Raw genomic sequence first — 14,453 nt, 5'->3', positions numbered from 1 at the left:
CACCTACTATTGGTCTGGTCGCTCTGATGGTTACCATACCCAAGGAGTTGCTGTAGCTGTGTCCAATAAGCTGACCCCAATGATAATTGAGGTAACACCGGTCAACGAGCGTATTATGAGATTAAGGATTCGTCACTCCTTAGGTGTCATTTCCCTGGTCTCTATTTATGCTCCGACTGAGGCGAGTGACCTCACCGTGAAGGATGCATTCTACGCCACACTCGAGTCTGTGGTTGATCAGTGCCCCAGACGAGATACACTTCTAGTCTTGGGGGATTTCAATGCATCGACTGGAACTGATAGGGATGGTTATGAGGTGTGTGTTGGTCCCCATGGGTCAGGAACTATGAACCAGAATAGCACTAAGTTCCTTGACTTTGCAAGAAGTCATGGACTTAGGGTGGCTGGTTCATGGTTTCAGCGCCCGCAAGCTCATCGCTGGACTTGGTATTCCAACGCTGGCGGTGTGGCAAAGGAGATTGACCATGTCCTCATTGACGGTCGTTGGAGGATGATCCAGAACTGCAGGGTCTACCGGAGTGCTCAGTTCCTCAATACTGACCACAGGCTTGTTGTAGCAACTCTAAAGCTGCACCTTAAATCCTGGAGAATGGTACCATCCCAGCCTAGGCTGGATGTTGCCAAGCTCAGGGATGAGAGAGTAGCTGAGGAGTTTGCGAACAGGCTGAGTGGACACTTGGGGGGTCTGGGTGCGTTGGGGGGTCCTGAAGAGTTGTGGAGCACCTTCAAGACCACCGTCCTTGATGTTGCCGGTGGATGCCTTGGAGTTCACCGCAGGGCAAAGAAGAATTTTGTCTCTCAAGGGACACTGGATACCATTGACCAGAGTCGCAGGGCCAGGCTGAATGGCAGAGCTGAGCTGTTCAGGGAGCTGAGGCGTAAAACTGTACGTGCACTGAGGGTGGACAAGGAGGCCTATGTGCGAGGAATCTGTGAGGGGTAGAGCATCACCTGTGGACAGGTGATTCTCGTCCCGCTTACAGGGGAATTCGCGCATTACGTTCATCCAAGCCCATCCCTCGGAGCACTACAGTTCGAGCAGAGAGTGGTAGGCTCTTGACAGAGGAGTCTGAAGTGAAGGCCCGCTGGGCCGGTTACTTTGAGCGGTTGTACCAGGCTGATCCCCCAGCTGTCGAGTTGGACGTCAAGGGTGTTACAATCCCTGTTGCTGACCCTCGAATCAACTGTGGTCCACCATCGCTTGTGGAAACACGGGCTGCGGTGAACCAGTTGAAACGGGGCAAAGCTCCAGGGATCTGTGGCATCCATGCCGAACTTCTCAAGGCTGGTGGAAATGCTGTACTCGCGTCGTTGCATGCAGTTTTGTGCTCTGCCTGGAACACAGGCATCATCCCAACTGACTGGAAGAGGGGCCTTGTTGTCCCTCTCTGGAAAGGGAAGGGTGATCGCCAAGACTGCAACAACTACCGAGGGGTGACGCTGCTCTCAGTGCCGGGCAAGGTCTTTGCTCGGATAATTCTTGATAGGGTTCGCCACCATCTGCTTGAGCACCAGCGTCCAGAGCAGTCAGGCTTTACACCAAAGAGGTCAACGATTGACCGTATCCTTGCACTTCGTGTCCTCACCGAACGCAGACGAGAGTTTCGGCAGGGGCTGCTTGCAGCCTATGTTGATCTCTGTAAAGCGTTCGATTCAGTGAATCGGGATGTCCTCTGGAGGATTCTTGGTCTTCGTGGGGTGCCACCGAAACTGATCGATCTGATGTCTGAACTCTACTCTGGTACTGAGAGTGCTGTGAAGTGTGGTGGTACCATCTCTGACTTATTTCCAGTTGTTACTGGAGTTCGTCAGGGATGTGTACTTGCCCCCACACTTTTCAGCACTTGTATGGACTGGATTTTTGGGAGGATGTCGGAGAGATCAAGTTGCGGTGCATCGTTTGGCAATGTCAATATCTCGGACCTTGATTTTGCAGATGATGCAGTCATCTTTGCGGAGACTTTAGACATCCTCTTGGGGGCCCTCGAGGTGCTGAATGAGGAGTCGGAGCCGTTGGGATTACGGATTTCTTGGGTCAAAACAAAGATCCAGGCTTTCGGTGATATCTTGGATGCTGCTGTCCTGTCTGTGTCTGTTTGTCGTGAGGATGTTGAGGTCGTGGATAGATTCACTTACCTTGGCAGTGATATTCATGTCTCCGCAGGTTGTGAGCCGGAGGTCAATAGACGTCTGGGTCGGGCCTGGGGAGTCATGGATTCACTGGATCATGGGGTGTGGCGCTGCCGGTACCTGTGCGGGAGGACGAAAGTCCGAGTCTTCAGGTCCTTGGTACTTCCAGTCTTGCTCTATGGGTGCGAGACTTGGACTTTGACCAAGGATCTGAGACGGAGACTTAATTCCTTTGGTACCAGGTCTCTTCGGAGAATCCTCGGCTATCGCTGGTCGGATTTTGTGTCCAACGAGCGGTTGCTGAGAGAGACTCGGATGAGATTTGTTACCTGCATAGTCCGTGAGCGTCAGCTGCGGCTGTATGGACATGTGGCTCGTTTTCCTGACGCTGATCCTGCTCACCAGATTCTCTCAGCGAGGGAGTCTCACGAGTGGAGGAGGCCAGTGGGCCGACCACGTGCCTCATGGTTGCAGCAGGTTGACCATCATCTCAAGGAGATGGGGATGGGCCTGGCATCTGCCTGGAGGATGGCCAGACGGAGGCCCCTGGAGTACCGGCGGAAAGTGGACGCAGCGACGCGCTGTTCTGGCACATGCTCCCATACCTGACCTGACATTCCCCAGCAAGTACCTGGCCCTCAGGTAGTAGATACCCTTGCAATGAATCGAATGTTCCTTTCTTTCGTATTCATTTCCGTCCGATTATGAGGCCAAACGATGAAAGCTGGTTCGTTTTGGCACAGACCATTTGATAAGTTTTATAAACGGGTTTAAACGATTAATTCTTAACAACCCTTCATTTTTATTACCCTCGCCAGAGGAGAGGGTATTGCATTTGGGTCAATTTGTTGGGTGGTCTCTCGACTACCGTTATTCTCAGGTTTTCTATCTGTCTGTCTGTTTGTATGTAATGGACAGCTCTGGAGGCCAGAGGAGTCGACCGATTTTGATGAAACTTGACTGATAGAGGTTCATACCAGGATCCAGTTGTATGCTTTTGAACACCGTTGCTATGGACGCCACTGTTGCCAAGCAATGGGACTTTGAAATTTTTGAAAAAAATCCGAAAATTATTTATATATTTTTTTTTCGAAAATCAAAAATCGGCTTCTGCGCTTTTATGCGCACTATAATCAAACTCTTTGTCAAAAATTTTCAGCCCCATCCGTCAAAAACTGTATGATTAGTATGCAATTATATAGCGACCACCCATGTCACCTACCGGCTTGTATGTGTGTGTGTGTGTATATATATATATATATATATATATATATATATATATATATATATATATATATATATATATATATATATATATATATATATATATATATACATATATATATATATATATATATAATTTTATTTTTTTTCGAAAATCAAAAATCGGCTTCCGCGCTTTTATGCGCACTATAATCAACCTCTTTGTCAAAAAATTTCAGCCCCATCCGTCAAAAACTGTATGACGAGTATGCAATTATATAGCGACCACCCATGTTGCCTACCGGCTTGTCCATCTGTTTGTTTGTTTGTCCTCACAGAACTTTGGTTCTGTCAATTTGTCCAACCGCTTGTCTGATTGAGACGAAATTTTCACCATCGGAGCGATAATTCATGTAGAAGGTTTTTTTTATGACGTCATAACTCACGTGTTGTGACAGCCATTTTGCATAAAAGGAAAAACTTTGGACCTCTGCATCTGTGAAACCCGCACAAAGGAAAAAAAATTGATCATGACGTTATAATTGCATACATAGAACGCTACATCCAATCAGTCTGAACAGTTTTGTGTGTCTCGGGATAAATTCGTCCACAGGAAAAGAAAAAAAAATGATGACGTCATCGGTCGTGCAGCCATATGTTTTTTTGTTTGTTTTGTTTTTTCACCTTCAAAATTTTTCTCTGAAACTGCTGAATATATTGAGGCAAAACTTTACAGGGATGACCACCTATCCATGAGGATCAAAAGGATCACACCTATGACATCATCGGTCGCATGGTTTGGCAGCCATATTGGATTTACCCTGAAACCCATAAAGATCTTCATCTCCTGGACAGATTGAGGGGAAACTTTACACAAATGTTCCCCAAGCCATGGGGATACCAGAGTATTCACCAATAATTGATCGGTCACATGGTTTGGCTGCCATGTTGGATTGAACAACAACAACAAAAAACTTTCTCTTGAACCGTTTCATGGATCAACATGAAACTTCTCAATTATAATCACGTGGTGATGGGGAATACAGATTTTAAATTTCATCCTGATCGGATGCATGATCTGGCAGCCAAATTTATTTATTTATTTTTCGATCTGGGTTATTTTTTCTTTTTTTTTTTTGAGTAAGGCTCACTTGGTTGCACCTGGATGGGTTTGAGGGTAGAGGAGTCGGAGCTGAGATGCTAATCCTATCCAGGTTCCTCCTGATGACTTAATCTTTGCTTTTTGATTGTTCAGGTGCTTTCTGATGGCTCCTGTACTTATTTGGTCTTCCATTGGATTTTTAATTGAATTTATTTAATTCCATTCAAATTCAATTGAATAATAATTTTTTTTAAAGGTCATGGGTCTGGGTCAGGTGTCCAATCAGAGGGTTGCATCAAAGTGGGACGTCTTGGTACCCGGTCATCACTGCCAGCAGTTACAAAGTGGCAGATCTAATTGTGTCTCTTATTAATTATGAAACACACAAACGCCACACAAAACAAGTTCTGGCGAGGGTCTGTCATCTCTTATTTCTCTTTTTCTTGTTTTCCTTGCAACAGGGGGTTTTCTGGAAATTCAACAACCAAATCCGGATGAAACTTCTCCAGACCACGCCACCTATACCTGCCTCATGGAGTCCACTATGCACCAACCCAGCACTGTTTCAGCAGGGTCTCAATGCAGCAGCTATCAGACTCCAGTTCCAGGATACTCTGAGCCTGTCCTTGAAGTTATGAAATCGAATCTGGAATCAAGTGTTCTCGATCAAGATCCACAACCAAGCAATGCTACTTCGGTTGTTTCTGAACCGATTGCAAACACAAATGAGGGTACACGACCCAAGCCACGCCCTCCAGACCCCGCCACGAAACCCAAGCGGTCTTTGCTGCAAGGAGGACAGGATGGAATTGGGAGCAGAGAAGATGTTCCACCGGCGTCCATGGGCAATGGAGGCCACTCAACAAACCATAGTCACTCTTTTGCGAAGCACTCGCAGAAGAGGAACTCGTCTCAGAAAGTTGGACGTGTGAAGCCCCCTCGTTACTTCAATCGCCCCTTTGGCCATTTGCCTTCCGAAAAGCCAACGGATCCACGAAACCCCTCCTTGCCCAAGTCTTCAAATCTGCAGAAACTTTTGCCCTCACCCCTCCTTGAGAAGGAAGTTATAGAATCTGGGAAAGATCAGAGTGACATTGAGAGCAAGCCACCAGCCAGAGTTGCCCTCATGCCTGTCCATATGAGGTCTGAACAACAATGACCACAATGTTTTTGTTGCGATTATTATTATTTTTTCTTCATTCGGCTTTGACACCAATTTTTATCACAGACTCCAGCCATCATTAAAAGTTACATATATCGAACAAACCGTTTCAAATGGAGCCTCTCTCTGCCGTGAGAGCATTTAAATTGTATCAGATGCGGCAATAAATGCGAATTGTTACTCCCAGCTTGCCAACTACGTGACGGAAGACACCATTTGCATTTTTGCTTCCACCGTCCCTACTCCGTTTAGAATCCCGTGCAGGCATGAGCAACTTGCTGGTTCGATCATCGTTAGCATATCGTACAATCTTGAAGTTCCAACACACACGTCGGAGCGTCCTAAATGTATATGTGCCTTCGTCAGTTGATTGGTGTGAGAAGGCTTTCGTAACTCTCGAAAATGTGGAAAGCGATGTTCTGTTCACTGAACTTGGGTTTCAACTTCAGTGGAAAACTGCCATGCTCAGGTTGCACCTATAGCCTAACGAGCAGAAGTGACTAAGTGTACAAAGTTTTGAAAATCGTGAAAAGTCGAGACAGTTTCCCATGTCATACTGAACGTTGGACTGTGTGAGCTCACAAAGGTAATGGAAACCCAGTGACAACGGACATCATGCTCGTATGTATTTGAGAGAAAAGGAAATGGAAGCATCTGCTGGAAATTGTTGTTGAAAAAGGATTAAGTCCAATGGGACAAATGATACATGTTGCACTCGCTCAGCGACACACTCGCTGCTCGGCCAATGAGATGATTTGATGTTACGTTTCATGCATGTCAAGAGACATGAACTCAGCACTTGGCTTTCTAACATTTTGTTAAATGTAATATTTTTGTTTACATGGTCGATTGCAGCCGTTACTCACATTCACATAAGGGTAGGAGGTTAGCTCAGAAGAAGCAAGCAAGCTCGTCTCTGTGACTACATAGTCTAAGTTCATGTTTGAATCCTGTTCAATTAGGAACTGAAGTCTTCCTGGTGTTTTACAAGAAGGATGCTGCACCATTGAGTGCATAGTCCTTCAAAAGGGATGATATATAAACCGGATTTACCATTTACTTACTACCTTTCAAAAAGACATCTCAGTATCCTGACCACATTACAGCTTCCCATCCCATAATCTATGTGCCGACTGCATCATTGGATTGACCTAAACCCTCTTTCATCTGGCTCTTGCACAGGCCTCTTGACAACTCATGTACACACTTAAATCTTCATTTTTGTCCCCCCCCCCCACCCCCCAAGTAAACTCTCCATCAAAAGCTACAATGTTGGAAGTTGGTTTGAGGGCTGTGGACAACAGGCAAAAATGCCACGATGTCGAGATAAAGTGGCTCTCTTAACGAGGTCCAAAATTGCTTGTCAATTATTTTTCTTTCTCTGCAATAAACCACGATAACGCCACCTCTGTCTGAGTCAAACCCCATTTAAAATGACCCCAACCTCGTTCTGGGGCTCGTGCTCAAACCCATAGATAGACATTCGACATGCTTCTGGTGTGGACCGGATGAGGTCTTGTGGAAAAGGAGCAGTAAAAAGGTTAAAAGGTCATCACATGCAGATGGAATAGAGTTTAAATTTCTTGCAACAGGAATGGGTTGCTGACACGAGTAATCCTCCAGGTAGTAACAAAGTACCTGAAGGACTAGTTATTTTAATACAAAGACGAGAAAAAGCACCCGACGCTTCGCTGACTGGTTTAATCATAAGGCAACATGCTTGATTACATTGTGCTCCGTTCACCCGATCATTTGCCTGAGGTCATCTTCCATCTGTTTGGAAGTCAGCTAACACCACCTCCGTCAGCAAGCCTGGTGTTGGCTTTGTGGTTAGGGTGGTTCACCATGAAATCCTCAATGTCCGCAAACTAATGTTGGCAGATGGAACACTCAGTTTGACGTCTGTTCAAGGGATGGCACATACAGTACAATGATGTCTTGCCCTCCCTGTGAAACACCAGGATGATAGTAAGTTTGTAGTTGGGCTTCAAACCCAGGCTCGATGGCTCAGAAGCAAGTATGCATATTTTGAGGCTATCCTGCTAGCCCTAGACAAGGCCATGTACATTCAAGGAACAACCCAAATGCTGTAACTACAGTGGTGCTCATTAGTGCTGCCTTCAAGGAGTGTACTAACTAATCAGTTAGCCAGGTCTGGCAATCAACTGATCCACATAACCAACCAGGAAGGCATTTTTGCCAGCACTGATGATAAACGAGCTTTTCCCACCGATTCAACGAATAAAAAATTTCATGCTTCAAAGCTGTCAATTTCAGGAATCGACAAGGAGCTGTTACTCGAGGTCCCCTGCCTTTTGGGAGGTATGAGAAATACATGTGTCATATTAAAGATAAATGTTCAAAAGTACATGGACAGATGGTCAGACGGAGCTAATTTTAATGTCCCCCACCCCTCCGCAGGGTACAAAATGGCCACTGGTTTCTGTTTCCACCTAAACTGGATTTTTGGATGCATTCTCCCAGACTGTCCCCGAATACTGTTTCAAACCTTTTACTTGAACCCGTTGATCAATTTATCGATTTCATCTTTGAAGTACTGGAGTTGATTATTGTGTCGAGTTCAATTTTTTTTTTTTTGAGAGAGAACCTCATGTCTGAAGCTGCTGCTCTATCTTGGCCACCAGGCTCGAGTCGAACAATCTCTGCAACCTTGGAACTCATCTGAACTCATCCATCCAGGTCGTGCCCATAATAGTCGCCTCGAGCTAAGATTGCAAGGGAAAAGCTTTCTGTGCACCTTGTACAAGATGCAACTTCCTCTGATGACTGTGCTAATGCCCCAGGCCCTCTTAAATGCTGTCACATTTGTCCCAAGAAAAATGGTCCTTCATTGAAATAACATGAAATATTTTGCAGTGGAAGGCCTCAAGCTTCATTGCCCATGGAGATGAATTTGCATATCTAATATCTATCTATAATTCTATCCCTGTGTCATAAGAGGCGACCAGGATTGCGTCAGGAAGGGCATCCGGCGTCCGATGAGGATAAACATCTATTGTTGTGGTGCCGGGTTCGGTGGCGAGGACGACCGCTAGATGGAGCAGTTGGGCCGTCTCCCACCGAACACCGGAATTGAAGGTCGTAACCTTCGGATAACTCTGAAGGTCACGGGTCCCTTAGTGGACCGTGGACGCCAATATTTTGACGGCGTGGGGTGGGGTTAGTTGTCTAATTCCAATTTACCTAAGTACCCACGCCGTCTAACTACCGGGGAAGACACACCCTCGGCCGACTTTGTCCGAACCGAGTCGCTGTCACCGACTCGGATCCGGCGTAACCGAGCGGGGATTACCAAAGCCTGCCGGACCAAATGAACAACTTACGACACAAACGGCCTCCCTATAACTCAAACCCGAACCATGCTAGACCAATGAAAGAAAACACGGACAATGAACTGGAATATTTAACAGGTGTGTTTATTTTACAGTAATCGGGAAGGGAGACACAGAGCACACTTACTCTCGAATAAAGATGCAGACAAATGTACAATGGAATCACTTAAACAGTTCCATTTACAGACTGGCCACAGACAGACACACACACCCAAAAAGAAATGAACCTCGTGGGTCTTTATTCGGCCCTTCAGCTCGGGATGGAAGGCAAGCTGCGGGCCAGAGTCTGGCCGGGTACCTGGCCGCCTCGTGCGGTTTCACCGACTCCAACCCACCACGGTGGGACTCAAACCCACGACCCGGAATCCAACGAGCCCCCGATCCTGGCTGCCACGAACGACGATACGAGTACCACGGAACACCTCCGCCACGACCACCACCACCACGAGGAACCCGAAAAAAGACCTCAGACCAAGACCTCAGATGACGACCACTGCAGAACAAAGACCAAAGAGCGCCGATGACGACTGCAGACCAAAGAGCCCCGACCCCGACATGACCACATTTCTTATCCCTGCCCCTGGGTGGGTGGAGGGATCCGCTCTGAGGTAACTCGCCTCCAGATTGGTTGGGGGGCGTCGGGCGATTGGTGTCCTCCCCTCATTGGACGAGGCGAACATTCCATCTGGCTGGGGCGGGGTTGGCCCTGAGGTGAGGGGGCTCCGCCCATGTCCGTAGCCTTGAACACGTAGGTTATGGCGCCGTGGCGTGAAGTGAATTGATGTAGAAAACTAACTAAAAAATAACTCGCAGCGCACATACACTTAATCACCCATTAAACATCGGGACGGGACCCTAACCATAAACACATACTTATCGAAATAACTGAACTGCGGGGACTCTGGCTGTTGTGTGCAAATGGCTGCCAGATTCGTAACACTATAGCATCATTATTTCAGCCATATCGATGAATTGGTCCCTGAAGGGTGGGTGGGAGGAGGGACCTGGCGTTGCCTGGCAACTCTGGGTACCCCTGCTCATCTTATATACAGCTCCTCTTTACATCCTCAGGTTATCTGTATTGAGTAGACCTTCTTGTCCCCTTCACTTCATTTCAGTATTCATGGTTTTTTGTGCATGAGGTGAAATCATGATGATAGGAGGGGGAGGAGTGGCTGTCTTTGTTAAGCATGGTCTCATTGGTTTTTTTGGGGGTTTTTTTTTTTCCGGAAATCCCGTCTGGAGGAAATAAAAGGTGGCCATCCGCATTCCGCATTGATCTGAAGGATAAATTTACCTCCCGGGTATTATTTACTGGGCATAACTTGATAATTTGTGCAACCTTTAAATTCCCATCATCGTTTGTGGGGTAGTGTTCGGCTTTTCATTTAAGGCTTCTCAACATCAAGCTGATGTGGCTTATTTTAATAATTTTCACTTATTGCCTTCAATGGTGGATGTTACATTTTTGAAAAATTATTTTTCCAAGTCACCCCGAGACCTTACCATGTGTTCTGACAACCTCGCTGCCAAGTATTCAGTATTCACAGGAAATCTTGGATAAGTATGCCTGGTGTTGGCTTCATGGTTAAGGTGGTGGGCTTGGGATCCTAGAGTCCTGAGTTAAAATCCCGCTCAGCTGTTGAATTAATACCAGGTGGGGTGAACTCTGCCTGTCATCCTTCTGAGGTCGGCAAAATGAGTGCCCGCTTGCTGGTATACTGTGTCGGAGTGGTGACCCGTCCAGGATTGTGCCCAATAACCAAGGAGACGCTCTGCACAGAGTCTGGTCCCAATCTCCTCTCCTCCTTGGATACGTTGTATGTTGTCTTGGCAGTGATCACAACATGGCATCGACCTCCTGAGTAGCTGTCAGTTGCAGTGGCACACTACCCACTCTCATCGATGTATATTCATTTTGAGATGGCCAACTGGAAGCAATACAGTGAATCATGTCTGCGATCTTTTTTCCACTCAACCTTCCACTGAAAACGTATCGTTTCTGATCGGATTCACACCAGGATTTGGAGGCAGGCCGAACCTCTATTACATCATTATCATCATCATCATCATGGTGGGGAAAAGTTGGACAAAAGTTATTAAAGAGTGCAAAGAAGCGAGACAGAGGGTCGATCGTACAAGAAAGTTAGCAGGCATGATAGATTTTGGTTTTCTTGCAGTATCTAAGGCTCGTTTTGGAGCTGCCACACACACATGGACATGCAGACGAATACGCGACACACAACACAGGACTGTTCGACGAGACTAGCACAGCCACTGAGCTTGGGGGAAGTGCCGTCACTTTCCCCAAGCACAGCCACTGAGCTTGGGGGAAGTGCCGTCACTTTCCGGGGCACTCTGGGTACCAGCGACGTGAGCTTTTGCCCAAAATAATTGTTTAATCCGTCAAATGGTCTTACTGGTTCAGATAGTGCATCATTGTGCGAATCGTCGAAACTCTCGGATATGTGGAAAACAGTGACAAGGATAAATGGCATTGTTTTCCACAACACACCTGCAATTTTCATGCATGGAACAATGTCTCCAAATGAAAAAGCAAATTTGTTTTTTTTGTTGGCAAAGTGAAAGAGAATGTTCTCATGGGAAAGGTTAATTTTTTTTGTAAGATTTTCAACCTTCGAAGATACACGCAAGGACATCATTTATGGTCGATTAAAAAAAAAAAATCTCTCACTGGACTCTCTCAATAAGGACTCTCCAAGATCAAAAGACTTGTAGATGATGGAGATTAAGGTGGTGGGAAGTCTTGAAAAATGATTTGAAGAGTGTGGGATTGGAAGATGAAGATGCAGAGGAAGGAAGCAAAAGGAGAATGCAGATCCGAGTGGCCAACCCCTAACTGTTGGGATTAAGGCGGAGAGAGGAAAAGATTCTCACTCCCTTGACTCTCAATTGATGAATTCCAATTTGCTCTTTCCTCCTGTCGATACTTCTCTGCTAGAATTGATAGAATGACGTATGACTTGATGAGACGCTGCCAACGCGAGGCCAACATCGTGTCCTCAAGCTTTTCAATGTGTCGAGAACCATGGGTGAAATCCCAGATACCTGGCGTCATGTTCGTAGAATTCCAAAACTAAAAGCTGCTCAGGAAAACATCTTATTTTACTTCCATCATGTCTGGCTGCCCTATTGCGTAAATGGCACGTTTTTGTGAACTCTTCGGAAAACAAAAAGATGCATTCAATGGTGTCTGGAATTTGACGACACGTACTCTCCACCGCAGAGCTGTTTTTAAAAGGGACACTGTCTCGTGGAGCAAGTCCTTCGCTAACACGATGATGCTGTGGGACCTTTCATTGATGGAGGATTTTTACCCCGCACAGGCAAATCAGGCAAAAGTGGGGTTTAGCAATTGGTTCATGTCCATCTGTCTGTCTGTCCATCTCATCAGTTGATGAACGAAGAAGAACTTCTTTCACTAGAATGTTGTATTTTGAACACGAATCGGAACATGAATAGGAAGACGAGTTCCTTGTTTTACCGTACTTTGGCTGATAAATCGTCCTGATTGCGCACACGTTCAGTGAAGTGAGACAGTATTTTATTCTGTGTGCCTGCCTGACGGTCAAACACAATGGAAAATCATTCCAAACAGGAAACAGGTTTTTTTCAGGATGTTATTAAAGACACAAACAACTAATGTAACGTGTGAGATCGGGTGATGTACTGGGTAAAACGGTGGTAAAACCGAGAATTAATTTATTTATTTATTCGCATGTTTTTTTTGTATACATAGTCAAGGCTCATGGAAGAGTGAGAACATAGAATGGATCAGGACGCAACATAACAAAAGGAACAGTCGGAGAAGGGATAAACACATATGGCAGGATGGGAGAAGGTACACAGAGACAGACAAACAAGCGATGCAGGTAACAATGAGGGGTAGGAGAGAACGCAAGGGGTGTACAAGATGGACATAGAAGCAAAATTTTGGTTTTGGATGAGGGATGATCTGAGATGGTAGTAAACAGCTGTCTTTGAGACCTGGAGGGAAGAATATGATTGAAGAGAATGTGGAAGTTGCTTCCATCCATCCATCCATCCATTGGGACCGTACTCTGTGCAGAGCGTTGGTGCTGCCTAAGCAATCTCCTTGGCTATTGGGCACAATCCTGGACAGGTCACCACTCCGACACAGGATACCAGCAATCTGGCATTCATTTTGCCGATCTCGACAGCTTGACAGGCAGAGTCAACCCCACCTGGTATTAATTCAACAGCCGAGCGGGATTTGAGCTCAGGATCCGAGGATCCCAAGCCCACCACCCGAACCATTAAACCAGCACCAGGCATAAGTTGCTTCCACAGGTGGGAAAAAGAGGAATAAATGAGTGGAAGTGAGCAATGGTTCTGGATTTAGACAGTTTCACTCGGAGGGGGCTGCTGGTGGACCGCGTGTGTCCTGCAGATACATGTGAGTAACAAATCAGGGACAGGACTGAGGGTGCAAGACCAGAAAGGAGGCGGAAGAAGACAGACAGATCACCGACCTGTCTGCGATGGTAAAGTCATTGACCCATATACTCAGCTTCATCACGGGAGATCCCAATAATTTTGAAGGCCTTGGATTCCATGGCATCAAGCTGAGCAAGATGTGAAGTAGCGGCGCCGGCCCAGAGGGGAGAGCAGTACTCCATTAGGCTGCTGCCTGCAGATGAAAGCTTTGTCGGTGGATAGGAGCTCAGGTGTGCCAAGGAAGGACTTTGCACGACAGAGGATGCCCAGTTGGCATCTGGCTTTGGAAGCCAATTTCGAAATGTGGCTTTCCCAAGAGAGATGGCTGAGAGTGAGACCCAAGAGTTTGAGTGCCTGAATTTTTTCAAGAGGGTTGTTGAGAAAGTAGATGGGAGGGTTTGCGGAACGGTCCATTCAGAGACAGACAGACAGAGACAGACAGTGAGAGTGTGTGTGCGTGCGTGCATGCCATTTCTCAGGGTTAAAATACATATTCTAAGTGTTTGACCAGTTTGTGATTTTGTCAAGGTCTGAGGAGAGGCAAGTGGTTGCTGCTTGCCTGTCAGAAGGATGAGAGATGTGACGGCAGAGTGTGTAGTCATCAGTAAAGAGATAAAGAGGATTTTCCAGAGTCAGTGAGATCGTTGATGAAGATCAACAATGGGATGGGGCCTAGAACACTGCCTTGGGACACTCCAGCTTTGTCAGGGAGAGGAGATGAAAGGGTTCCGTTGAGAGAGACACGTTGGCTATGAGAGTGGAGGAAGTCAGCAATATAAGAGTGGAGTTGGCCTTGGATTCCATGGGCAGACAGTTTGGAGAGCAAGGAAGCTTGTCAGACTGTATCAAAAGCTCGAGATATGTTCAGAGAGACAGCCCTGATCTCATGTCTGAGGGCCTCCACCATTGTTGGGAGAGTAGAAGCAGCATGTCCAAGGTAGTGACCAGGTCTGAATCCAAATTGATGATCTGAGATGAGGCTGTTGGAGAAAAGGAATGATTT

General features: G+C 46.4%; 1 protein-coding gene across 4 annotated transcripts in view; it reads left to right on the top strand.

Moving 5' to 3' along the window:
- LOC147008944 (uncharacterized) overlaps positions 1-7,023 on the top strand; it is a 60,375-nt gene extending 53,352 nt beyond the window's left edge. For all 4 annotated transcript variants that reach the window (XM_085864267.1, XM_085864265.1, XM_085864266.1 and 1 more), the window contains one exon: positions 4,918-7,023. In XM_085864267.1, the coding sequence (XP_085720393.1) occupies positions 4,918-5,615 (698 nt within the window). In that variant the 3' untranslated portion in view covers positions 5,616-7,023. The remainder of the gene's footprint in view (positions 1-4,917) is intronic.
- Positions 7,024-14,453: the final 7,430 nt, after the last annotated feature.

Source organism: Eptatretus burgeri, chromosome 18, assembly GCF_056783735.1.
Source record: "Eptatretus burgeri isolate ZD-2024b chromosome 18, Ebu_testis_v1, whole genome shotgun sequence".
In the NCBI taxonomy this organism is placed as follows: domain Eukaryota; kingdom Metazoa; phylum Chordata; class Myxini; order Myxiniformes; family Myxinidae; genus Eptatretus; species Eptatretus burgeri.
Note: the sequence above shows the minus strand (reverse complement) of the source record. Positions and strands in the feature narration are given on the sequence as shown.